This window comes from Miniopterus natalensis, chromosome 1 (genome assembly GCF_054644295.1).
Source record: "Miniopterus natalensis isolate mMinNat1 chromosome 1, mMinNat1.hap1, whole genome shotgun sequence".
Lineage (NCBI taxonomy): Eukaryota > Metazoa > Chordata > Mammalia > Chiroptera > Miniopteridae > Miniopterus > Miniopterus natalensis.
The window spans coordinates 52,838,192-52,864,035 of NC_142081.1; the positions used below are offsets into that span (position 1 = coordinate 52,838,192).

Consider the following 25,844-nt stretch of genomic DNA (forward strand, 5'->3'; position numbering starts at 1 on the left):
TAGACCATGAAGTGACTGCACTGCTTCTGAGAAGTTTACCAGTGATATATTAGGATATATTTCCTCCTTGATCAACAAAATATGCATTGTATTTTTTCGAACACCTACTTGGTGGAAAGTTATTTATTTGAACGAGCAAGGTTCACAAATGTAAATGGCTCTAGGGCCAAGAAGGTAACATCAGTTGTGTGACCTGGTCTATATATAAGACATTAGGGAGAGGTGGGGCCTTTGGTAAGGCAAACATCATCTTGTCCATAACCTCATAGATTTTTTAAAAACACTATGCAGGTCAAACAAGATGCATCTTGTTCCTAATTCCCAACTGCTAGTCACCCAGGCTAAATGTTTTAGTAAGTTAAGTTCCTATCATCAATGGTAAAATTTTAGGGAACTAAGTCATCTTGGAGATTTTCTAGTACATACTTGTGCAGCTGCCCAAATTTTCATAGCTGGTATCAACCAGTCTGATTGGCTGATACCATTCCCTCAGTTTCTAATAAAGAAAATAGTTTCTAAACTGGTTCAGGACTTTAATGTCTTCAGGTCACACAGAGAGTAAGGGATGGAAATAGGACTTGAAATAAAAATTTCACATACTTTCTCCCTTCCTCTACTGTTGGCAAGGTAGTACTGTCCCTTAACTGCTCCTCGGTCACTGTGCCTTTGCCCCAACCTAGAGGGAGCCTGTGGCAGACTCTATAGTAAACCTATTTGGTGTGGTAGAGCAAGAACTAGGAATTTGAAGACCTGGGTTCTAGTTTGAGACTGTTACTGACTAATCAAGTGGCTGGATATCAAAGGTAGACCTAGGGCCTGAAGCTTTAACCTAACAAAAAAATAGAGGTTGGCTGCCTGCCGCAAGGAAAGCCAAACTCTTGAGGCAGGTATTGGCCTGAAAGGAAAGAGGTTTTATCCCGAAGCCACACAACCTGGGAGAACGTGGACCAATCTCCCCTTACTGCTCAAGTCTGAGGTTCGTACAGGGAGAGGGAGGGGAGGGCTTTTTTTCCTGTCCAATTATCTTGCTAGCTTTTGACGTGGTTGGGGCCCTATCCATTCATTTTCCTAGCTTTCAGCATCCTCGGGGCCTTATCCAACCGTATTTCTAGCTTTTGGCACCCTCAGGTGCAGGAACCTACCCCTGCTGCCATCTTGGCCAGTGGGGGAGACTCCCCGGTGCTCCGACTGGCTGTCTATAGTAACAAACCCAGGTCTCCAGGCTCCAAGCCCAATGTTCTTAATCAAAGTCAAGATTGTCTTCTTTTAAGCATGATACCATGATTGCAATCCATTTCTTAACAGGTCCTGTTAAAGTTTGAATATAGAGTGTCTCAAAAGGACTTATAAAAGGACTCTTTTCCCTTCATCTCTTTTCTTTATAGATTGCATGCTAGCCAACATGGGCCTAACTGGGCTTTGCTGTGTTTGTGGTGGCATGGGACTGTGAATGCAGCAGTGGCTTCAATCATTAATGCATTTCTGCATGCCAACATTGTAATAGACTGCCCTTCATTACAAAGCTTGGAAAAAACAGGCATTCTTTTGTTTTAGCATGTGTTATTTGTATTCTGTGGTTAAGCATTGTGTGTTAAGCCTGCAAAAAATATAGTTCGTATTCATTGAAGGGAGTTATGTGCAGCTTTTGCCCTTCTAATAAATTGTTTTTGCGAGAACTAGCTGGTATTTGAAGAGCTAAGTTCCAGGAAGAAAAAGAAATGACAGGTATAGAGCATGCACAAAGGTCTGACAACGCATGAGCCCGATCTGGTGAGGGAGGTTGGCCTGTATGGAGGGAGTGCAGTGGGCATTTAAGCAGAGCTAGAAAAACTGTCCCTTGTCTGCCTGGAAAAGGTTCTTGTGAGATGTTAGGAAGACAGTTTAGGAGGGAAAAAGTCATAAGTAAATAAAATTTCAGCCAATAGTTTTATGAACTTCACCCTTCTTTGGAATGTTTTCATTCTCTGGGGGGAAAACAGAGATTGAGTCATTTATCCAGTGAGAGAGAACGTTACAGAAAAGGAAACCTCAGGAGATGTTTTCCCTTTGGTACTTTCTTAGGACCCAGTTTATGAGCTCTGCAACATTGTCAGGAAAATGTTCATTTCCGAAGAATTTGTCTCTTTTCCTTTCTTCATTACATGGGGCTATATATTTCCATGACTGTGAGGAGGATTCCCTGACATGATTATCTGATGCAGAAGTCTGTTCCTCCCACTTAAAACAATAATTTTTCGTGTCTGTTCTCTCTCCCCCTCCTTACTCTAACTCCTTAAATTTCACACGTAGCACTCTGACTTTATAAACCTTTTTCTTTGATTCTGCAAACTGATTGCTAAACGCATGATATCATCCTTGGAGCCAGGGCTATGTAACCTCTGGGTTGCTTGGGTTCCTAAATACAGGCTGTGATTTGGGTCCTGGACAGCAGAAGGAGATGTTGAGCCAGAAGATAAGGGTTTTTTTGTTTTGGTTTGTTTTTTAGCATTAAACAATTAGTGTTACATTTTCAAATAAAAAGTTGAGAACTACAGTGATTGTTTTTGTACAGTGAACACTTTCTTCTTTCAGGAAAGTCACAGCCTGAAACTTTTTTATTAAACTTCTATGTAGGATGAACCCTTGGGGAACCATTTCATTTTGCTCTAAGCCAACACATCCATTTTCTGGCCTGTCTCTCACTCCCCGTTCCCTCACGGGTACTCATTTTGTATATGCAAGCTGTGGCCTGAAGTGTTGGTGGCTAGCTTTGACACTCATCTTCAGGGAGTGTCTGCTGTGTAGCTCCCTGGCTGTGGCTGAGAGTTCTGAAGTCATGTCAGCCTCCCCTATGGCATTTCAAAGCCTGTCATTCAAGGGTCCTCAGAGAGGAAATTTCCCTTCGTTTAAAAGCATTATTTTTCCATGTTGAAGAGAAAAGTAAAAGGCCACTTCTAAGGATATTGAATTACCATACAATCTTCCTCTTAAACAGCAGAGATGGATGAGATGAGGGCAGGATTATTCTACTGCTGGTCAGAGCTAGGGCATTGAAAGGAGTTTCCATTTGGAATGACGCTCTGCGTGGTGTCTGTATTTTCTCTCTCAGAAGACTTATTCTATTGTTTGAGCTGATGAGTAACAATTTTCACTTAAAATATTCCGTTAATTATAATGACTATGCCAATTCAGTAAGTGCTATCATTTGTATTGTCAAATGTATTGTCCTTCTTAGAAGCCTGCTGTTTTAAGATGGGTCATATTACATTGTTCTACAGATTGATTAATTTATTTACTACACAGATTCCCCAGAATTACTAGAAGATATCACAAATTTTCTTTAGTCTTTCCCTTTCATTATTTAGCAATATCATGCCAGATCAGTGGTTCTTAAGTGTTTGAAACTCAAACAACCTTATATACCAAATTTATCAAGTGCCCCTAGTTCAAGGCCAGATCAAGATGATGATTTAGCTTTTAAGTAATTTAAAATGTTCAAGATGATTTTTAAAAAAAATTATGTTTACCCTCCTACTTCCTGGAATTTGGAAATTTGCTATGGTATCTCTATTACAGAGTTATGAAGCTTGCTGAATCTTGTGTCACAGTCTGTCTAAATGGGGACAAATGAATTTACCTCTAGGCCAGTCTCTTGTTAGAATTAAAAGGTATGCTCTGTATACTTTGTTATGATTTGCTCCTTCCGCCGCTCCTTGCCTTTAAGGAAAGCAAAGGAAATTTTGTTTGGACAAAACAGAAGTTCTTCCAATGGCCATGTAATTTTTGAAAAAAAGCAGCAGCTGGAGCTGGACTCAGTTGTAGAAGAGACCGTAACGGGAGATTACGCCTTAATTATCAATGGCCACAGTTTGGTGAGTTCACTTAAGGCTTTTGTTCTTTCTTTTACTTTGCCCCGATAATCATGTTTTTTGTGCCATCATAGTGAGATCTCCATTTGTGTTTTCCAAACAAATGACATGACTGGAAACAAGGCATACACAATAATTTCCTGTTTGTGAGAGGAAAGGAAACTTCTAATATGTATTTCATACATTATTGCTTGAACCACCACAGTGAAGGGAGGTTCCAAAGAAATACTGAATTCACAGAATATCAATCTTGTCTAAATGACTGTAGACTATTTAGCAAGATTGTTTAGGTGCTTTCCTAAGGGCGAGTGTCATAGTTCACTGTTATTTAATTAAAATAATGCAACTGGATGAAGGTATTGCAATTAGTGCTCTTGCTAATGTTTGTGATTTGCAGAGTACAACCCGACCTTCATATAATTACCACTCCAAATTATTGCCATTAAGATACCTCTAGTGGTTTTTCTAAATAGCAGCATTTTACAGCAATGCCAAACAATTTGCTTTGATTAGGAAATCTGGTTCTTGTCGTAATAGAATAAACTTGCATTGCACTTTTAATGTAGTTCAGGTTCCAAATCTTGAACAAATATCAAAATGCTCTTCTTAGTTTCTAATTTAGAAAACAAAAGCTCTGATTGCACTCCAGTGAAATTATCATTTATGTGCAAAAAGAACTAATCTCACATTTTTACTCCTCTTTGATGATCCTTTCTCTGTGTCAGACTTTGTAAAATAAGGGCATCTTCTTTTAGACATTTTCTTAGAGGGCAAAAGAAGTTGGATCTGACTACATTGTCTTTTCCCCCTGTGATCAGCTGTCTGTTAGTTCTTAGCTTAGAGCATTATCCAGCTGGATTCCAGACGTAATTATGTGTTGCCTTCTACACCATGGAAAGTTACAGAGCTCAGCTGCAGGCCAAGCTCAGTTGAAAGTTTGTCCAGATGACACGAACTTCTCCCTTGCACAAATGAATAGCAACTGAAAATTATAAACCTGTCATCTGGGACTTGGAGCTGGTGGCCTCCCAGCTGAATTGACCAGGGACCATAATATGGAAAAGGTCCCTAATGAGCTGCACTTTGCCTTTCCCTCAAGCTCAAAGAAGCCACTGTGTGGTGGGTTAGAGTATTCAGGTGATAACAGACACTATTCTCTGTCTCTAAATATGCTGAAAAAGCTAAGATAGATCTTCTTCAAGAGCCCCTTCAGCCTCAATGCCCAAAGCTTATGAAACCATGAAATGTCATTTTTCATTTAAGGAGAACTGGCCATGTATCTGATAGTATAGTCAAAAGCTTAAAAAACTCCCAACAAATTATAATTCCAATTTGCTGAAATTTTGATGCTTTGCAGAATGCAATTGGGTCCTTCTTTCTCAGAGTCTGGGAGTCTAGGTTTTCATTTTTGATGGTAAAGTGAAAAGAAAAGAGAGAAAAGGGGACCATTCTCAGCAAGACAGCCAGTTACATACTTTCAGAAGGAGCATTTATATTTGAGAAGGCTAGCTCACAATTTCCTGTAGGAGTTATAGACCTTGACGTGAGAATTATCTACCTCAGTACATGTTTTTATAGTCATTCACCCATCTTTCTATTCATACCATTTACATTTACTAAGCATGTCTAGGTCACAGTACTAGAGCCCAAAGATAAGGATATGAATAGAACATGGACATTGCTTTAAGGATTGCCATCTGGTGGAACAACTAATCTCACAGTGGCATGGCAAGTATTATAAAGAGGAGTGAACACAATGCTTTGAGAGCAGAGAGACAGACTCATTTAGTTCTTTGTGGGAAAGTCAGGGAGGACTTCCTGGAGGAAGCGATATTTTCAGATAGAGGAGACAGCAGTGCAAAGGCACAGATGCAAGAAAAAAACCTGTCAAATTATGGAAATAAGAAAGTTGGCACAATGGGATCAAAGAGCAAACTGAAAGATGAAAGAAGACAGAACTCAAAAGGAATATAGGGGCCAGTTGTGAGGGGCTGTAAATATCTTGTTGAAGATTCATCCAAAGATACAGTGACTTAAAGTTTAGGTGAGTTCTGGTTTCCTCTTATTGTGTTTATTAAGTAATATACAGCAAGATATTTTCCAGAAAAAAATTGCACATTAATTGCAATGGATTATGCTCTCTCTTTTCCAGTTATTTCTTGGCATAGCTGAAGGCTGTTATGTATTTGGAGAGGAGAAAGGGTGGAAATGGTTGGGGAACCCTGTTGGAGACACCACCTTTTTTTTGCACGCCACCCTTTTGCAGAGGCCTCTCTGGATTTCAATCACTATGTTTTTCAAGGACTGGTCTCCAGATTATCCGCTTTTCATTGACCCATGTATTAATAGCCACAGCAACAAACACTAAATATACAAAACAACAGTACAAAGGAAACAAAAATTCCATCATGGAGAACAAACAAATCACCATTTTGTAGTTCATTCTAAACTTGGTGGGGTGATGAATAGGTTTTGTCTTTTGCTTTTTCTTATTTCCAGAGATTCAGGAACTTCTCTGGCATTAACTGTATCTCTCTCCAGTTCATCATGATGACTATCAGGGAGGACACGCAAGGGCGCTGTGTCTTTTACTGTTATTCAAAATCCCTTGGTGCTTAGTAGGAGTTCGATGCTCATTTCTTTAGTTGGTGGTTGTTGCTTAACATGAATTTAACTGTTTAGAAAATAAATCAGTTGAGAAACAAGAAATCTGCTTCCCAAATGGCTTCTGATTTATTGTTTCTTGTTCTATTCTGGATTTAAAAAAAAAAAATAACAGGCTCATGCCCTAGAAAGTGATGTCAAGGATGATCTCCTAGAACTTGCCTGCATGTGTAAGACTGTGGTGTGTTGCCGAGTCACGCCACTCCAGAAAGCCCAAGTAGTAGAGCTGGTGAAGAAACACAGGAATGCTGTCACTTTGGCCATAGGCGATGGAGCCAATGATGTCAGCATGATCAAAAGTAAGAGAACATTTGTTCAAGCAGGGCATGCTGCATACCTGGAGTCCTCAGGTTCAGCATTTGGCAATATGTAATGGAGATTCCATTACAACTTCATTTTTCTTATTTGATTCTAAAATGATTACTTTGGGTCCAATGAGTCCACCATTATTAGCATTCATAAAAATTGTCTGTAATTAAATATTTTGTGTATTTTTAGTCTAGAAAAGGACACTGGTATAGAGGAATGAACACTGGTCCCACAGTCCCAACACTTGGGTTTAGTCCCAGCTTTGCCACTTACAAATTGTAAAACCTTGTGCAAGTTATTGAACTTTTCTGTGCCAATGTCCTCTTTGTAAAACTAAGATAAATACCTCTCATGAGTGTTTCATGAGATAATACATGTGAAAATTATCAATGCTATAGCTGTAAGTTTTCTGTATAAATAATGCCATAAAAGAGGAATGGCAAGTTCCCCAAAGAGATTGTGTTTGTTTGGGGAATGAGAGTGTTCCTTTTTTCTTCTGCAGGTGCTCACATTGGCATTGGGATCAGCGGCCAGGAAGGACTGCAGGCAGTCTTAGCCAGTGACTATTCATTTGTACAGTTTCAATACCTCCAAAGGCTTCTCCTTGTTCACGGAAGGTGGTCCTATTTCCGGATGTGCAAATTCTTATGCTATTTCTTCTATAAGAATTTTGCATTCACACTTGTGCATTTCTGGTTTGGTTTCTTCTGTGGTTTCTCAGCCCAGGTTGGTAAAAAGAAAAAAAAAAAAAAAAGCACTTTTCTTTCTTTTATAAAATCCCTTGGATTATAATTTACTATGCTTCATGGCTTTTTACTAATAAATAGTGACACTATAGCAATTATGTAATTGATAGTTAACTTGAGCTTTAAACCAAAGAAGAATATATATTTAGGTGGAATTTTATTTTTCTCTTAACCAATGAGTTTTCATTTCTTTAAGTTTTTATTAAAATGTTTTTGTATGATAACAGGTAAACTTGATACAGAGTTTTAATTCCGAAGTCTGAGAAACAATAACAAGAAATGTTGAGGTATCTCTGCTGGGAAAATTTTCATTCACCCAACACACTGAATGTAAATATTTTATATCAGGGAGAAGTAACTAATACCCTGACATCAAGGATGTTTTGACAGCAGTTCATTGGCTAAAAAATTGATATATAGAGTATGTTGATTAGAACCAAGAAAAATCATCAAATTCATAAATTAGGTTTCTATTTTTATATCCACTCATCTTCATTTTGAAGGATATTACTTAACCCCATATCTTGGATATCAGGAAAGTTTGACCCTGGGTATCAATTGTGAAATGTAAAACCTATAGTATTTAAACATACTTATTAATTAAAAATGACATTATTATTTTAAACAACAACAACAAAAGAAAAGGATTGTCCTTGAAAATGACAAGGACAAGGAGAGTTATGATAGCCATAACTCTTGTTAGAGATTTCTTCAATTGTTCTTCCTCCCTCTTGGGTTTAATCACTGGTTTCAATAATATACATGAAGCTGATATTTTTCAATCATTTTTATTCCAGAAAAATTGAATACGAGTTAAATCTTAGCATTTTATGTTATCTTAAATGTGCCAAGGGAGATTAGCAAACCCTGTTTGTAGTGAAGGTAGGTTTCATATATCTTTTCTTTTTTTCTGAGAAGTTGAGATTTCTTAAAGTGAGGCACCCCACAGCCATTCCTAATTTTCTCTTTTAAGTATAACATTCTCAGAACTAAAAAGACTCTTGATTATTTTTAGTAATCTGCAGACAGTTGAAGTAAAGCAAAGTCTTGATTTTAACTCTACCTTGAGAAGGCATTGAGATGGAGATATTTATCTGCTCACAATTCCACCTTTGTCCAACAAAGATAGGTATGGGAATGTGAACTGTGCCTTCCTGAGAAGGTGATATTCCCTCCATGTGAAAATGAAGTAAGGCTATTTGCTAAGTGGTGTTTTTGAGAGATCCATTTTTCATATTGCAAATGTTTGAGGCTTTTGAAAAATTGCAAAGCTGTGAAGGGACATCTTAACCCTCACTTAGACATTTGTGGACACAGAAAAGTTTTAATGATTTGTATGTACACACACAGCAAGCTTGGATAAGCAGGTTTACTGCCAAATTTGTGTTCACTAAAACTGTGAAGTTGAAAATTATGTTCAATGACTCCTAACCTCTACATTTAGGTGGTTTTCTGCTCTGCTCGTCGGATCTGATAAAATTAGTCAGGGTCAGATGTTAAGCAATTAGATTTTTAAGTCTCTCGCCAATGTTCACATTTAAAAAGAGAATAGCAAGAACAATGGTTTCTCCAAAGACATGAGTAGCTGATGGTTTAACCCAGTTGTAAGACAGACCACCTGTCTATGATTAAGTTTCTTCTTAAGTATTTGATTGAATTGCAGATGGGCAGAGCCCAGGCTGGGATCTCTCTGCTCCAGCGCCGCTGAAAGTATGAATGAGACCCACCAAGAGTGAGATCTGAGCGCTGGCTGCTGTCAGCCCCGCCCCTTCTCCATCTCTAGCTGAAGCAAGTTGAGCCTCTGCAGGTTTCCTGGTGATTCCCATGAGGCATGACTGGAATGGACCCAGGGAGTGCCCTGCTGTGCTGGGAGAGCTAGACATCTACCTGGGGCTCTCTGTTCCCCACTGGAGAAACCATAGGCCCCGAGGGACCATCTTGGTGCAGTGCTGTGCCACCTGCTTGAGGGACCATGCAGTCAGAGCGTAGCTGCTCCTCTTTCCTTGGATGTGGCCCTTCTCCATCTCCGGGGTCCAGGCTGGTGCTTCAGCCTCATGCCCCCAGCTCTGAGGTTTTCACAGTGCTGTCTTGTCTGTGGATAGTTGCCATTGGTCTTCTTGTGAGAGGAACTGACCTTGAAATGACCTATGTTGCCATCTTGATGGCATTATTCCTGAAGTCACTCTTTTCCAAAGAGCATTTGTGTGGCTTCTGGCAGTACCCTGGGGACACTGTCTATCTGAGCTCTCTTTCTGTGTTGCAGGACTTTTTGAATTTGTATTTCAAATCTAGTGCATACCATTTGTTGTTCAAATTTTTAGGAAGAGGTTTTTTTACCTCTCCCTTTAGCTAGTACCAAGGCTGTCATAGGCACATTTTCCCGCAGTCCCTTTCTACACAAAGATTTGTTTCTCCTTTATTCTCACAATAAGGATTCAGCCCTTTGCTGCCCTTAGCTTTATTGGATTCCTCATTTGGTCTAACCTTGGCATCGATAATAGTCTCTCTTACAATATATAACATCTTAGAGTCCATGAGATTTGGTATTATTACCCAAACTCATTTGGCACAGAACCCTGTTTTTCTTCCCTAAGCAACATGCATAATGTCCTGTAAAACAGGAGCCACACAGAGTCCACTTTGGGAAATTCTGAAATACACATCTCTACAACCACAAATTCAAAATCTGACATAGCCTTGCTGCTGATCTTAGTTGCAGTGTTTTGGAGGCAGTAAGATGTATGAAAGACAAAATGATGCTAAGAATACTTATCTCCAAAGAAACAAGCTATTTGTTTTTTTCCCTTTCAGAAACTTTTATCTTCTTAATTAACTCTAGACGAATGGACAAAAGAGCCCTATTTCATACGCTAAAGTGTGGAGGGTTTACATTTAAACTTTGGCAACGTCTTGTCCACTGCCCTCACAATTTTTTTCTAATTATAAAAATAATTATATGTGAATATATATCAACTTTTATATATCTGAGACCATACTGTTTGTATCTTTCTTATTTAAACTGAATAATTCATTCCTTGCCCATAGCTGTGAGTCATACTGCATTGTCAAATTGCTAGTGGGAATAGTTGTTTACCATCTTGGGGAGAGAAAACAAAATGATGATTAGGACAAATCCCTACCCACCTGGAACTTGTTTTCTCACTGGGAAATAAACAAGTTGCATAAATAAGTGCAACAGAAGTACTGTAATTGAAGTCAATATGAAAGCATGGGAAAGGAGAAATGGGTGAGGATCTAGGACAGCTGCAGGGGCTCAATCTCAAGGGAGTGCGTGAACATTTTCAAAATTATGTGGAGGTGATGCCTAAAAGCCTAGCTGCCTGCCGGGACTCAGGGGCTGGCTTGTATAAAGGTGAGAGACTGTAGAGAAAAAGGAGAACACCCCTCCCCCTCCTACCTGAACACTTTCCAACTGGCCAGCAGTCAGCTGAATTTGAATTCTCTTTTTAATTTCTGAAATTCCATTTAACACGAACTCATTCAGAAACACCTTTAAAAAACTGCATGGCATTGAAGGGGGCTCTTACTTAACAGTGCTTTGTACAGCAGGCAGTGTCTTCTAGAACAGGTGCTATTCCATTATAAAGATGGAAACTCTTTATAACATACAGTGGTCTGGTGTGTTAGTGAAAATGAGAACTGCCTGCGAGGGCAACTCTGATGTGGACTTGGGATCATTGTCTCATTTCCATTCCTTGCTTTTCACTAGAAGGTCCTGATTCGCAACGGGTTTAACTAAAAAATCTATTGGCATTTTTTCTTAGCCCTGTTTTTCTAAGGACAATATGTTGTAAATGAGGCAAGTGAAGAAAAAAAAATTGGGGAAATTCTGCAGGGAATGAGAATTTCTAAATAGGGGACATTTCTGCAGTCACATTTTTCCCTCCCATTGAGATCATGTGGTTGGCTTTGGCCTCTGAAGCCATGTGTTGATTGATGAGGCTGAAAATCGGCTCTCAGGTCTTTCTACCTCCTGCCATCCCTCTCCTAAATTGCCTCCATAGAATTGAAGGCTCCATGTTGAGTTGGGTCCAGTATTAATAAAACTCCAGAGTCTGGCAGATTTTAGAAACACTAGGCATTTGTTTAGAGGCCCTTCCTGGGTTGACCTGATCACCAGTCACTAATCTGCCCCATCCTGATAGGAGTGAGACTCACATGCATTCTCCAACATGGAACGTACAGTGGTACCTCGGTTTTCGAAATCTCTGTTGACGAACATTTCGGTTTAGGGATGACTTAAACCCGAAAGCAAATGCTTCGGTTTTCGAACGTGCCTTGGAAGTCGAACACGCTCCATGGCTTCCGCTGAGGGCAAAATCCTGAGGCCTACCTGTCAGCTGTGGATCCCTCGGTTTTCAAACGTTTCAGGACTCGAACGGTCTCCTGGAACAGATCACATTAGAAAACCCGGGTACCACTGTATAGTCTTTGAATTCTCACTCATTTAATAAAAATAAACTTGGCCAGTTTAGGGCCCAGTGCTCCGCTGGCCTCCAGGAACACCAGAATGAACGAGAGGGGATATAGTGTCTGCCTCAGGAAACTTACATTCTGGGAACAATTCTATTTTCATAAATGTGAGACTGATGCTGAACAACTCCAGTCTACTTTCTCTTTTTTTTCCACCAAGAGTTTTTTTGAATTAAATTTGTCGTGGATGCGCCATGTCTTGGGGCCAACCCTGTTCCCAGTCTTAGCATGATTCATAAGCACCTAAATATTTCTTCCCTACACCTCTTAACAGATTGCTTTGAAGTAATCCACTCTGCAGCCGAAAACATCTGACCAAATGTAAACAGATTGTGCTTTCTTACATACAGTGTTGACTTTTAGAAACACCAGTTTAATTACTTAATGAAGTGACATGTGCTTTTTCGTTACTACACTGGCCTGTCTCTCGGAGCCTGGTAAATTCTATCCAGGCCCTTGTTCTCTAGTGATATCCCTGGTAGATTCTAGCCAATGCCCCATCCTGGTAGGTGGGCTGGAGCAGATGTGCTAGCCGATCCAGCTGCGGCGTGCGAGACTCAAAAGGGCCAGTGGGTGGTATCATTCGCTGCCTGTGGGATGATGGCACAGAGGACATGTCAGATGAAGGGTGATGGGAAGCAGGCTGGGCTGTGCTTGCCTCATGGACTTCCCTCTGGTTAGCTTCAGGGCCTCGCCTCTGTTCTGATTGCTTTGGGACACGTGGGGAAAGGATCTGCCTGGGAAGAACCACACTCCTTTCGCTTGCTTTCCTGAGAGAAACAGCTGGGACACAGAACAAAAAGCGTATGTTTTGTTGAAATCTAGAATCTTTGCTCTGGCAGGGAATGTTGGAGATAATGAGGTTAACCCTTAATTTTAGAGAGGAGGAGTCGCCCAAGAGCCAAGAATCAGCCAAGAATCAGGGATAGGCAAGGCTGGAACTGGAAGCCCTGTCTTCTGACCCTCCCTTCAGTGTTCCATTGCCTCGGCTTGATAACTGGCCACTCTAATTGTCGCAGACTTGAAAAGGAGAATGGCTATATCTTTTTCTGGTTTTTGTTTGTTTGTTTGTTTAATATACCAGTTTTTTAAAATCGCTATTAGAGAGAGAGACAGACAGAGAGACAGAGAGACAGAGAGATTGATTGGTTGCCTTCCGTTCTCGCCTGACTGGGGATCGAACCTGCTGACTTTTGGTGCATGGGACATGAGACAATGCTCCAACCAACTGAGCTACAGCAGCCAGGGCTCTTTTTCTGTTTTTAAACTGTCTTCCTTCAACCCCTAACCAGGAAAATGTTTGCTTTATTTATTTTTAAAAAATATGTTTTTATTGATTTTTAGAGAGAGAGGAAGGGAGAGGGATAGAGAGGTAGAAACATGGATGAGAGAGAAACATCAATTGGCTGCCTCTTGCATGCCCCCTACTGGGGATCGAGCCTGCAACCTGGGCATGTGCCTCGACTGGAAATTGCAATGACCTCTTGGTTTCTGGGTTGATGCTCAACCACTGAGCCACACGAGCTGCACTGTTTGCTTTATTTTGAATCGTAAGGAGAAACATCCAGAAACACTCAGTTCAATATGACTGTGGGAAAAATGAACTCCCTTACTGAGAGAAAGCCAGTATCTTGGGGGGTGACTCCCAGACCTTAGGCCCTTAGAAAGGCCAGGCCTATCTCTAGGCAAACTGCCTCCTGGAGTCATCTGGAAGCTTGAGGCCACCTTTTGCTAGCAAGCACTCCAACCAAAGCTACTGAGAGAATTTAAATATAATCTGTCCTGATGAGATTTCCAACCAGATTTCTGGGCCAGAGGGGTTTAGAAAAAGGTCAAATAGGTCTCTAAGCTGAATCATGGGTTCTTTTTAAGGACACATCTTATCCCATGATTTCCATGGAGTCCACTGTGGGCTTGCGTGCACAATTTATACATGTAACTTAGTCTAAAAGTGCTCTATGCCCTCAGGGGTTTTAATAAAGATGAGCTGTCCCCCACCAGGTATAGAGCCAAAAAATGAAAAATAAAAGACATTGGTTGAGGCCCTATTTAGGAAATTCACATTTGAAACTATGCAACTACTGGCACTGTGTACTTGTGAGATGATACTATCTGATGACAATTTATCATTGTCAGTAAGATACAGAGCTGTGTATGTGTGTGTTTTTTTAAAAAAATTCTGCAGTGATATGGAAACAATTATGTTGTCAAGGCCAGAAAAACTTTAGTTCTGACAAACAATATAAGAAAACTCACAATGAAAAGTTTGGAAAGTGACGTGAAAGAGTGCGACTAATCCCAAGGCTTTGATGATTTCATGGATTTGGTTACCTGTGAGCCCCTCTCAACCTGGCTTGGCGGTTCCTCCCCCAGCCCTCGCCTTCCAGATGTGCTCTGTGGAAAACCCAGGGAGGGGCGGGTGCTCAGTCTCGGGCCATTCCTCCTGGATCCTGCTAGTGGGTTTCTGCTAATTACACAAATCAGGAACAGATGTGCTGAGGCCAAGTACCTCATATTTATTCCAAAATGTGTTTTCTTTAAATGACAAATGTTTTTTAAGGCCAAAAAGAAAAAATATTATTATATAGTTTCCCCCTGCAACACACAGCAAACACAGAGATGCATGTCTTCAAAGACGCCGCTCATCCCCTTGTTGGAATAGGAGCTAAGCCAATGGTCTCGGCGTGGAGAGCCCTTTGTAATTGTTTAAGAGCCTTATTAAGGTTTATTTAAATGTGGCATTCTATAAATCATAGAGTTTGTGTTTCCCAGGCTTTTAGAGTGTAATTTGTAGTTAAGAGTATTTTTACTCTATAAAATGGTTGATAAGGTTGATAAATTGCTCCCACAAAGAAAGGAGCCAGGAGGAGCTTTCCTTAAATAGGAAAACAGTGAAGTTGGTAAAATGGAGAACTCTCCTCTCCCTTTTTTTCTGCTTCTTGTGGAGACACTTACATGATTCCAAACAGACTAGTGGCTTCTCACAGGAGCATGACTTTTCTCTTATTCAGAATATTGGAGATGTGGAACAGAGAACTTGGAAGTCGAGGTGGTACGACTGGCCCTAGGAGTACAGAGACCCTGGTACAATATATTTATATTTAAATATTTTTTATATGATAGCAAATATTATATACCAGGGACCCCTGTTTATACAAATAATTTGAGTTACCCCAAACCAGAGTGTCAGCACATTAGATTGGTCAAGTCTCAGGTCAGAATGCTTCCCACACCAGGGGCTCCAGAGGAATCACTCCTTTTCCCTCTTTCACCCCTCCCATCTCTTTTGGACATCTGGTCAACTCACATATGTGCATGCATGCGTGTGCTTGGGGGTGGGTGGGTAGTGGAAGTGGTGGAGGGCTTGAGAAAACCTGGAAGGGGAGAGACTGCGATGCGGTCCATGTGAGTTGTGGTCTAGGCTAGTGTGCCCCTCTCAGCTGGTTCTAGTCACATGAGGGGGCTTAAAAATTTCCTGAGGGTATCTAAGGATGTTCAGGAGAAGTGGAGCATACTAGGCTAGCTGTTTGAGCAGGTAGAGATCTCTTGCAAGGGGAGGAAAAAGCCTGTTGTAGAAGAAATATTGCTTGTGACTTTAATTTTTGTGGAAGCCCCTAAACCTCAACACTGCTAAGCCAATGCACATAACCAGGAAGAGCACTTTTAAAAAGGTGAATGACTCAGATGAACACATTTTGGTTGGACCTGAGGCAAAACTAGAGTTAGAGTAAACAGTGATCAGTATCATTAATTATTCATGAGGAAAATGCTTAATGACATCAAGGTATTCAGTTTTCTTTAAATCTCATTCTAATTTGCTATTGATTTTATTAATATAGTTCATTATAGAACTAAATGTCCATGGTTAATTATAGCAATAAAGAATTATATTTTCATTTAAAAAGTATAAATAGTGAAAAAATCGGCCTTTTCACTTACCCATTAGACACGCCATTTGAAGCCTGGATCCCTCTGGCCCTTCTTCCTTCCTTCCCTCCCTTCCTTTCATAATGAAGCTGTGCTCTTATTGAGCACTCTCTGTTTGTCAGGTGCTGCTGTACTGGCATTTACTTATTTCATTGAGTACTCGCCACCTCCCTTGAATCCCCATTTTATAGCCGAGAAACCTAAGACTCAGAGGGATTATTTACTTAAGAATACCCAGTTCTGTCTTCTGACTCCAATGCCTTTACCTTAAGACACAAGCTTCCTTTCTTGAATAATTATCACATTCCAGGCACTGAGTTAGGGTCTTGGGCCCACACAGGTGTGTGAGTCATATAACCTGCTCACAGGGAGCTCACAGTTTTTAGTGGAGGAGGTCCTGGGGACAGGCACATAAATGATTGTAAGTTGACAGTTATGAAGCTGTGAGGGGCAGATTGTTGGAGGACTATTAAAAAGTGGCTGGATCCCAACCCTGGAGGGTGGGAGGGGGCAGGACTCGGAAAGGCTTCCTGGAAGACCTGTCCATGGGCCCACCCTTCAAGGATCAATCATAGTGAAGTAGTGAGGAACAAGAGGATGGGCATCCCAGCAGCAGGGACAGGAGGAAAAGCACAGGAGTGAAGAATGACTTGGGCAGGAACACAAGCCGTCTGGCATGGCTCGGTCAGTGGAATTTGGGGATTAATTTGATGTAAGATATTGGAAGAGTAATATCAGGTTTCTGACTTGGGTCCTGGAATGGATTCTCATATCTGTTTCTGCATTCAGTTGGTTGTATTATCACAAGTCATATACATTTATGTGAGAAAGAGATAGAAAAGGGCAAATAAATTAACTTCTTAGTACCTTTTGTGAAAACAGTTTTGACATTGTAGATCCTCTAGAAATTCTCTAGACCATACTTTGAAAATCTTTGTGTTCAGTGAATGACGTTGGGCAATCTCCCAACCTTGACCGGACTCGGTTTTCCCATCTGTAATTTAGGGGCTCTTAGTAGTAATGACCTCATAAGCTTGTAAGGACTTCATGAGTCAATATATGTAAAGCCCTTGAACTAGTGCCTGGTATATAATAGGTGCTCAGTAAATACCAGCTAATTTTATTTTTCTTGTGATTCTGAGTGGTAGTAGAACTCTTCCAAGAAATTGCAAAAACTCATTTAGGATTTATTCTCATGGGCTTTTCTCTTTTTGTCCCCTCTTGCTCTAGTTGAGAAATGAGGCTTCAAATCCAAGTGCCAATTTACAGATGCTGCTGTGAAATAATTGTAGGTTTTCCTGCTGGCCAGTTTGTGATGATGGTGGCTCTTCATGCCAGACCATCAGTTACTTCCAGTTTAGCATGTCATAATTTCCCAGATTCTTTCTTCCTTCCTTCCTAATACCAGGAATCATCTCTCCTCTGTGAGCGGAAGTTAGATGGTAGATGAGGTGAGGACGGATAACTGACTTGACCAGCACCAGGTTCTGCCTGGGGCTACAGGATTTCAGTTTGGCTGCTTTTATATTTTCTAAATTGCAATCATGAAATGTCAGCTACTTCTCTTTCTCTTTTGATGAGGGTGAGTGAAATAATCCATCTTGGCTTTGCAGTGAAATTACCTGGGAAATTTTTTCTAAATCCTCACCTGAGGATATGCTTTTGTTTTGTTTTTAAAATTAATTTTAGAGAGAGAGGAAGGGGGAAAGACAGAGAGAGAAACATTGATCGGTTGCACGAGCTCCAACTAGGGATCGAACCCACAACCTACGTATGTGCTCTGACCAGGGACGGAACCTGCAACCTTTTGGTTTACCGAATGATGCTCCTACCACCTGAGCCACCCAGCCAGGGCCTTCTTGGAGAAATTTTAAAACTACCGATGCCTGGATCATCCCACCCCCAAAGATACTGATTTGATTGGCCTGGGGTTTGGAATTTTAAAATCCTCCCAGTGTCCAAAGTTTTGCCAGTCTATGACTAAAAAAAGTTATGTTTCCTTTTTCTAATTATCAAATATAATGAATCTACAAAAAAGTACCTAATATGTAAATGTCTGCTTAACAAATTTTAAAATGAACATCCATGTAACTATGATCCAGTGCAAGGAACAGAATGCTGCCAAACTCCCAGAAGCTCCCCTTACCTTTTCTCAGCCATGCCCTTTTTCCAACTCTTTTGAGGTAACCATTCCCCTGGCATTTTATAATCATGTTGTTCTTTGTCTTTTAATTTTACCATGAGTATGAGTCTCTCAACAACCTAGAAAAGATTGGCACATTTTTGAACTTTATTGAAATGGAATCATACTTTTTTGCCTGGCTTCTTTTGCTAAGCATTACTTATATTTTTTTATTCAATCTTGTTTTTGGATGTAGCGTATTACATACATTCATTATTCTGTACTATTCCATTATGTCAATATAGTACCACAGTTTTCTTTCTCCTTTCCACACCTGGTGGTTGTTTTGGTTGCTTCTGGTTTGGAGCTATTACGACCAATGCTGGGATAAGCATTTTCATGTGTCTCCTGGTGCGTGAAGTCAGACACTCTGAATGCATATATCTAAGTAGAGGTGTTGAATGCATTCCCTCATCAGAAGGAAGTGAGAGACCAAGCTGGTGTTCTGGTAGACTCTTGGGGTAGATAGGAGTTGGCCTCTTGGACCCTGTTAAGATTTCTGCCCTGGGATGGGACCCTGTAAGGTTGCATACTACATTTTCTCAAATGTCACTTCTCAGTGAGACCCTCTCTAATTACCTTTTTGCAACTACAACCCTCCCACGTTTCCTATTCCCCTTTCCTCCCTAGTATTTATTACCTACTAACTCACTCTTACGTATATCTTGTTTATTGCCCTTTTCCTGCTACCATTAGAATGCAAATTTCATGAGTAATTTTTATCTGAATGATCAGTTTGAATTACCATTGCTTAGAATATAGTACCTGGCACATAGTGGCTTCTTGATAAATATTGAATGAATATATGAATGGCAGAACAGACATTGTTTAGGAGCTGGATCCCTGGGTTTTAATTTTTGCCTTTGCCTGTATTAAGCTCTGTAACTCTGAGAGATTCTGTTTCTACATCTCTATGTACTCATTCACAAAATGGAGATATAATACCTGTTTTATATTTCTCATTGATTTTTAGTGAGGCTCATGCAAGGAAATACTCTATATAGATGTAAGGGGATATTTCTATGATCTTACTGCAGTATCCTGAGTAGATAGCTCCATTCTCACCATACTTTAAAGCACTCCCAAGAAAAAGCTCTCTATCTGAACACAGGGTAGAGCTGACAGGTTAATTTCTGCATCTCCCTTTGAAGATTTTAATGGATACTTTGCATATCACTTAGATTAGGTCACTGAGCTCATTATAAGCCATTGCAAAACTGAAAAATGAAATAACCCACCACGAGGGTCCAGGACCTTGACTGTGTCCAGTGTTCTCTCTAGGTCAACTCCTCTCATCTTCATCCCCACTGCAAATCTGAAGGGAGAGTATGGCTGCGTTTTAAGATGAAGAAAGGGAAGTTGAGAGAGATTTAGTATCCCACTAAGGCAGTGGAACTGATAAGAGACAGAGCCTGGGGCAGAACTCATGCCTGTTGTCTCCAAAATTAAACTCCTACCCACCTCGGGAAATTGAGCTATTTCATTTAAGAGCCTACAAGCGAATATTCCCCCTCTTATGGATGACGTTTCTCACTGATGTGTTATTTCTTTTCAGACGGTCTATGACCAGTGGTTCATCACCCTTTTTAACATTGTCTACACATCACTTCCTGTGTTAGCCATGGGGATTTTTGACCAGGTATGTATTTTTCTCTATGTTTACAAGTTATTTTGCTCAATTGATGCCTTTTAGTTGTTTTTAACTTCTAAGTAGAAGATACAAGTCATAGAAAGAGTCTTAGGAGTGCAGTTAGCAGGCCGTGGGTCAAAATCCCTTCCAGATCCCCCCACCACCCCAAAAAGGTTCTCTGATCAAAGTTTGGCTACTCTCTTCTTAGACGAGATTCATACCCCATGTCATATCCCTTTAAGAGCTCTGAGATGTCTGCAGGAAATAGTCTCTTTAACTTCTTTTCAGTTAAGCATTTCCCAAACTCATGTGATTGTACTTTTAGTTATCTATTTTTCATATATCACTTATTAATATGCCTCAGAACTAGTGCCTTGTGGTTCACACACCAAGAAGTGCTGTATTAGCCTCTGAGAGTGTAGAGAACCACGAATAATAGATAGAAGATCATGGAACCAGGTTGGAGTGCAGAGAGCTAGCTTCTTTGGTGAGGCTTCTTTGGCAGCACAGCCCAGAACAGGAACTACAGGCCAGCAGAGCACCCTTCCAATGAGAGAGAAAGACACAGGCCCATAGCCATGAGGAGAGGGTGCATTGCAGTCTTCTTTTGTTTAGCTCAACATGCTTGAGAGGAAAGAAGGGAGGGAATTAATTACAAAAATGGTGGCTCCTTGGCACACTTGGAGCCTTGGAAGGTATTTCCTGGAAGGGGGAAAATGCCTGGCTGCCTATGGGGAAGTGGAAGACTAGCCAGAGGAGTTTCCATGGCACGATTAGAGTGTATTATTAAAAAAAAATTAAAAAATTGAAGTATATTTAAGGAGATTTTCTCCAGGCTGTTGTTAGGCCCATTTGCTAAGCCTCATTTTCTGGCCCAAAGCTGTCTATTGCAAAATATAAATCTTCACATTATGAGCTCAATCCACTCTCCCATTTTGTGGCTTTGCAGTCAGTTACAAGTCTCACTTTTCATATGTAAAAAGGACAGCTTGTGAATGGCATATTTTATGGAATCCACACAAAGTAATAGACTCCTGAAGACCTTTGATGTAAAGGATTTAAGCACATTCATTTCCAAGTGCCCATGTTGACAAGTGTCTCTTTTCTTGGTACTTTGTATCTGCCCAGAATGTGGAGTAAAATAATAGCAATAAAGCAGTTTCTGGGAAAAGATGGTTCTTGTGCAATTTGAAAAAAAATATCATAAGACCTCTATTGCCATTTACTTGAGAGTCTGTTCCTTCCCTTTTCTGCTTTGTCAACTTTGGTCCTTAGACTGATCCCAGGATCATGGAGTGCTCTTCTGGAAGGGCCTGGGTGATCACTATAGATCACTCATTTTATAAGGAGGAAGCCAAGGCGCAGCGGTTCAAGTCATTGCCCTAAAGCCATACAGCCAAAAGTGATAGAATTCAGCCCGACACCAGCCCACTTGACTCTGAGCTTGCTACGCTATCACCATTGTTATTATTACTATCATTATTTTGTTATTATTTATGGAGGCATCCGTTACTTATTACTTAAGGTATGGCAAGAATTCTGCTGACTACGTGCTCATTTAATGATGACAGTGTTCCTATGAAGGAGGTACTGTTGTTAGCATTTCTGGAAATGAGGAAACTGAGGCTCAGACAGGTTCAATAACAGGTCTAAGACTGCATACCTGCTAAGCTGCATGTAACTCCTCACTGCACTGAGGAAACAAGTCCCCAATAGCATCTCAAAATAGGACTTCCTGAAGAGAATATGTCAGTGTTCTTCCTGGGACCCCATGCACCAAGACTCAGGCCATCCCACAGGTGGGAAGGGGAACTTGGTCTGCCCCCAGAGTCCATGCCCGTGTTCCTTCCTCTTCGGCTGCTTCTCCTCCACCCATTGTCCTCTGATGTTCTCGGTGGTCAGTCTTTGCCATCCTCTTTGGTTTTGGCATTTGGCTTTGATGCTCACAGTGTGGTCATCAGCTTTGGAACTGGTTGGAAGTGCAGAGTCTCAGGCCCCACCCCAGACCTGCTGAATCGTAATCTGCTCCCCAGGTGATATACATGCACATTAAGCTTGGGAAGCACAGTTTTAGTTTCTCCCAGGACTCCTACTGGGGCCAAACATGATGCCTTCCTATTCTGGGGAAATTCTTTGTCCCGAACACCTGGTAACTGCCTTTGGAATCTTTACTGGATAGAACACTCAGCTCTTCAGGCTCAGCTCCCTGCCCACCTGGAATCCTAGATGCAATTTCCCTCTTCTCCTGTTACCCTCCTCCTGTTCCCCCTCCCCTCTAAGTTGGGAACTCTGATAGGCCAATTCCAATTGGCAGCTATCTGCTGCCATCCCCTGGTTACTACCACTCACTGTCTTGGCAATTAATCCCGGGGCCCGTTGACTGCTCATGATGTACAGGAATTCTGGGACCATGAGTGCAGCTGCAGGAGAGTACAGGAGGGAAACTTCAGTGTAAAGCTAAACATCTGGGTGCGAGTCAGGTTTTGGTTCTGCTTGAAGAGCTGTATAACCTCTCATGAATCTCTTTTGGAGACTCAAGTTCCTCCTTTATCAAATAGGGATCATTTTAGTGTCCTCTGGGTTACTGTGGGAATGAAAACAAGACAATGGGTAGTGCACAGGAGGGTATGCTTAGACATGCGCCTGCTAGTTCTGGAGTCAGGGAATTCAGGGCCTCTCTGACTTCCCCCCATGCTCCCTGCGCTGAAGTAACTCTCTGTTGACAGGACGTAAATGACCAGAACAGCATGGACTTTCCCCAGCTATACCAACCTGGACAACTGAATCTACTCTTTAACAAGCGTAGATTTTTCATCTGCATGGCACATGGAATCTACACCTCCCTGACCCTCTTCTTCATCCCCTATGGGGCCTTCCACAGCATGGCTGGAGGAGATGGACAGGACGCTGCTGACTACCAGTCTTTTGCAGTTACCACGGCCACATCCCTGATCATCGTGGTCAGTGTGCAGGTAACGGCGTTGGTGAAAATGTCCTAAAGGATGGCTTTACAACTTTTAAAATTCTCTTTCATTGTTGACGGATTTTGTTGACTTCTTGGAGAAAAAAAAAATCCTACAGGAAGACTGGGGTTTCCTTTTTAACTACACATTTTGAAATGGATGCTAGCAGAACCTATTGTGGTAATCATTTCACAGTAAATGTAAATCAAACCATCATACTGCATGCCTTAAACTTACATAGTGAAGTATGTCAATTATTTCTCAGTAAGCAGAAAAAAGAAAGACGACAGGAAGCTTTAGCGTGAATTATCAGATGTAGGAAATTAGCATTAAGTGTCTGTGTATAACCTCCACATTAGTAAAACCTCACAATGAAATTGGGTTGAGCATTGTTGGTAAACAGTGATAATTATACTATTAGTTCCTTCTGGTGTTTGGAGAAGAAAATTTTTCCACTTAGAAAGAAAAACTTTTTCATGATTTCTATAAGACTTAATAATCCCCAGGTTTTAAAGTGAGATCTAAAGTTTATTTGGCAATACTGTCCCTTGGAATCACTTGAGAGGTTCAATGTTATGTCTGTGGCACCTCTGAATCTGACGGGGATGGTTTTAGATGTTCCATTGATCTTCCACTGGACATCTTGCATTGTGTTTCTATTTCCTTCTTATGCAAATGATGGACAGTACTATCAGATATGAAATTAGAATTCACAAGAGTTTTCTGACCCATTAAAATTTGTAGCTCTGGCCGTGGCCGGTGTGGCCCAGTTGGTTGGGTGTCATCCCGAAAGGTTGCTGGTTCGATTCCCGGTCAGGGCACATGCCTGGGTTGCATGCTTGATCCCTGGAATGAGACATGCAGGAGGCAGCCTATCCATGTTCCGCTCTCACATCGATAGTTCTCTCTCTCCTTCTCCCTCCCACTCTCTAAAAAACAAAAAAAAAAATCTGTAGCACTGGGTGGGGACAGCAAGCAATGTGGCTTCTGTTTTCTGTTTTTGTTTTGGGGATTTTTGTTTGTTTGCTTTTTGTTTTTGTTTTTAAGGGGAAAGTATCAATCAGGGGCTTAATTTTTATAGAGTTTGAATTGCCTTTGGTCAGTCTCTTTTCTATCCTATAAACAATCTCTTTTACAAATCTTGGCTGCTCATATCCAACAAAAGATCTCATTAAACCCAGACTTTTTCTTCATGACTCAACAAATATTTTATTAGATCGAATGAATCAAGTGTAAACATCTTGCTTTAAAAGGGCATCTTTGCCATTCCTTGGCCTATCTAAGTGAGTACCATGAAGTCCATACCAAAGCCATCTAACACTTGACATCTCGAAAGTTCAAAATTCAGAGTCAGACAAGTAGCATCCAAAAGCAGAACCAGATTTCTCCACTCAAAAAGGAGTCTGTCTGTTTTCCAACTCAGTCAAGCATACTGATGCTTTGTGAGCCCCCCAGGCCTAGCTCCCCAATGTTCAATTCTGCAGCAGAGGAGAAAATCAGGGAGGGACTTGGAAGCATCCGACGTAGCTAAGGCATTCGTCAGGAGCGTCTATCACCAGGGTAAGGTCTACATCACTTCACAAGAAGCTATTGCTCTGTCTTCTCTTACAGCTCTTGCCATTATATTGGGCACTCCTACCTCTTGTTTTGTTGCCTTTTGATCACTGGGCAAACTCAGTGTATACTCTTATAGTTCCCGCCCAGAGAACTAAGTGATCTATGCCTTGTCATGAGGGCACGTATCCAGTTCTCTGGATTCTCCTTCCACTGTGTGTGTGTGTGTGTGGGGGGGGGGGAGGTTGTGGGATGTACAGGGACATTTTTTTAGTGGTAACAGCTTATTCACTTCCAGATCAGGCCTGTTACTTGGTGCTCCAAGAGATGATTTGAAAGGCAGCAGTTGAAATAAAGGGCCAGTATCTGAAGAAAAAAGCAAAAGGGAAAGAAACTATTCTTCAAACTGTCCTTAACATTATCTGCTATGTAAATAGGGGCAAAGAATACCTGGAAAATTCATTGTAGATATGACAAGCATTATATATTTTTAGTGAAACTAGTTTTCAAAACTAACCCTATAATTTTTGGTTAATTTTCTCTTTTAATTAAAAAGTCTGTTGGTATTCTTATATATCTTTTTCTGTTTTTCCTTTGCTTGTCCATAATTTATTTTCTTATATTCTATCACAGCAATGCCAGTGCTATGTTTCTACATTAACTTTAGATTTAGAAGCTGTTTTTCCCATAAAGCACACAGTTCTTGTTATAGTTAAATATCACCACTGCATTTCTCCCTTTTCCACAAGTTGAGAGATCATAGAAATAATCTTATTTTAAAGATATTGTTTATTCACAAAAAAGATCACAGAATTTTACATTCTGTAATTTGGAGTTTTAAAAATCAAACTATTTAACATTTCTTACCTTCAATTATGAAGCTTTATAAGAATGATACCCATGCTTTCTCAGGGATTCATACTTAGGACTCAGAGTAACCTCTTTCAGGGTGGGGCTATTCAGTTCTGTTTGGTTCAGGCCTAATTTGCATTTGTCTCTCCAAGATCTACTCCCCGCCTTCCCTCTCCTCAAGGGCAACTGTGGTCCACCTAGCTTTTTTCTAATGTTAACATTAACATCTTACATAACCACTGTGTAATGGTCAAAACTATGAAATTAGCCTTGGTACAATACTATTAACTGAACTATAGATTTCCTCAGTTTTTCCATTAATGACCTTCTGTTCTGGGATCCCACATTACCTTTAGTTGTCATGTCTCCTTAGTTTCCTCCAATCTCTGACAGTTCTCTTTTCTTGTCTTTCATGATCTTGACATGTTTGCAGAGTGTGGTGAGGTATACATAGAATGTCCCTGGGTTTCTTTGATGTGTTCTTAGGAATAGACTGAGATTGTGGATTTGGGGGAAGAATCACAAAGATGGGGTCTTCTTACTACATCCTATTAGGGAGCACATGATACCAACATAATTTGTCATTGGTGATACTGATCTTGGTTACCTGGTTAAGACGATGTTTTTCAGGTTTCTCTGTTGTAAACTGACTTCCCTTTTCCTACTCTATTCATT

At 40.7% G+C, this 25,844-nt stretch overlaps 1 protein-coding gene across 1 annotated transcript in view; it reads left to right on the plus strand.

The window, feature by feature from the left end:
* Positions 1–25,844, plus strand: part of ATP8B4 (ATPase phospholipid transporting 8B4 (putative)) — a gene marked incomplete at its 5' end in the record, with an annotated part of 163,171 nt that overhangs the window by 125,656 nt on the left and 11,671 nt on the right. The window contains 5 exons of the mRNA XM_016210159.2: positions 3,704–3,851; positions 6,628–6,811; positions 7,324–7,547; positions 19,726–19,809; positions 22,527–22,772. Coding sequence (XP_016065645.2) covers positions 3,704–3,851; positions 6,628–6,811; positions 7,324–7,547; positions 19,726–19,809; positions 22,527–22,772 — 886 coding nt within the window. The remainder of the gene's footprint in view (positions 1–3,703; positions 3,852–6,627; positions 6,812–7,323; positions 7,548–19,725; positions 19,810–22,526; positions 22,773–25,844) is intronic.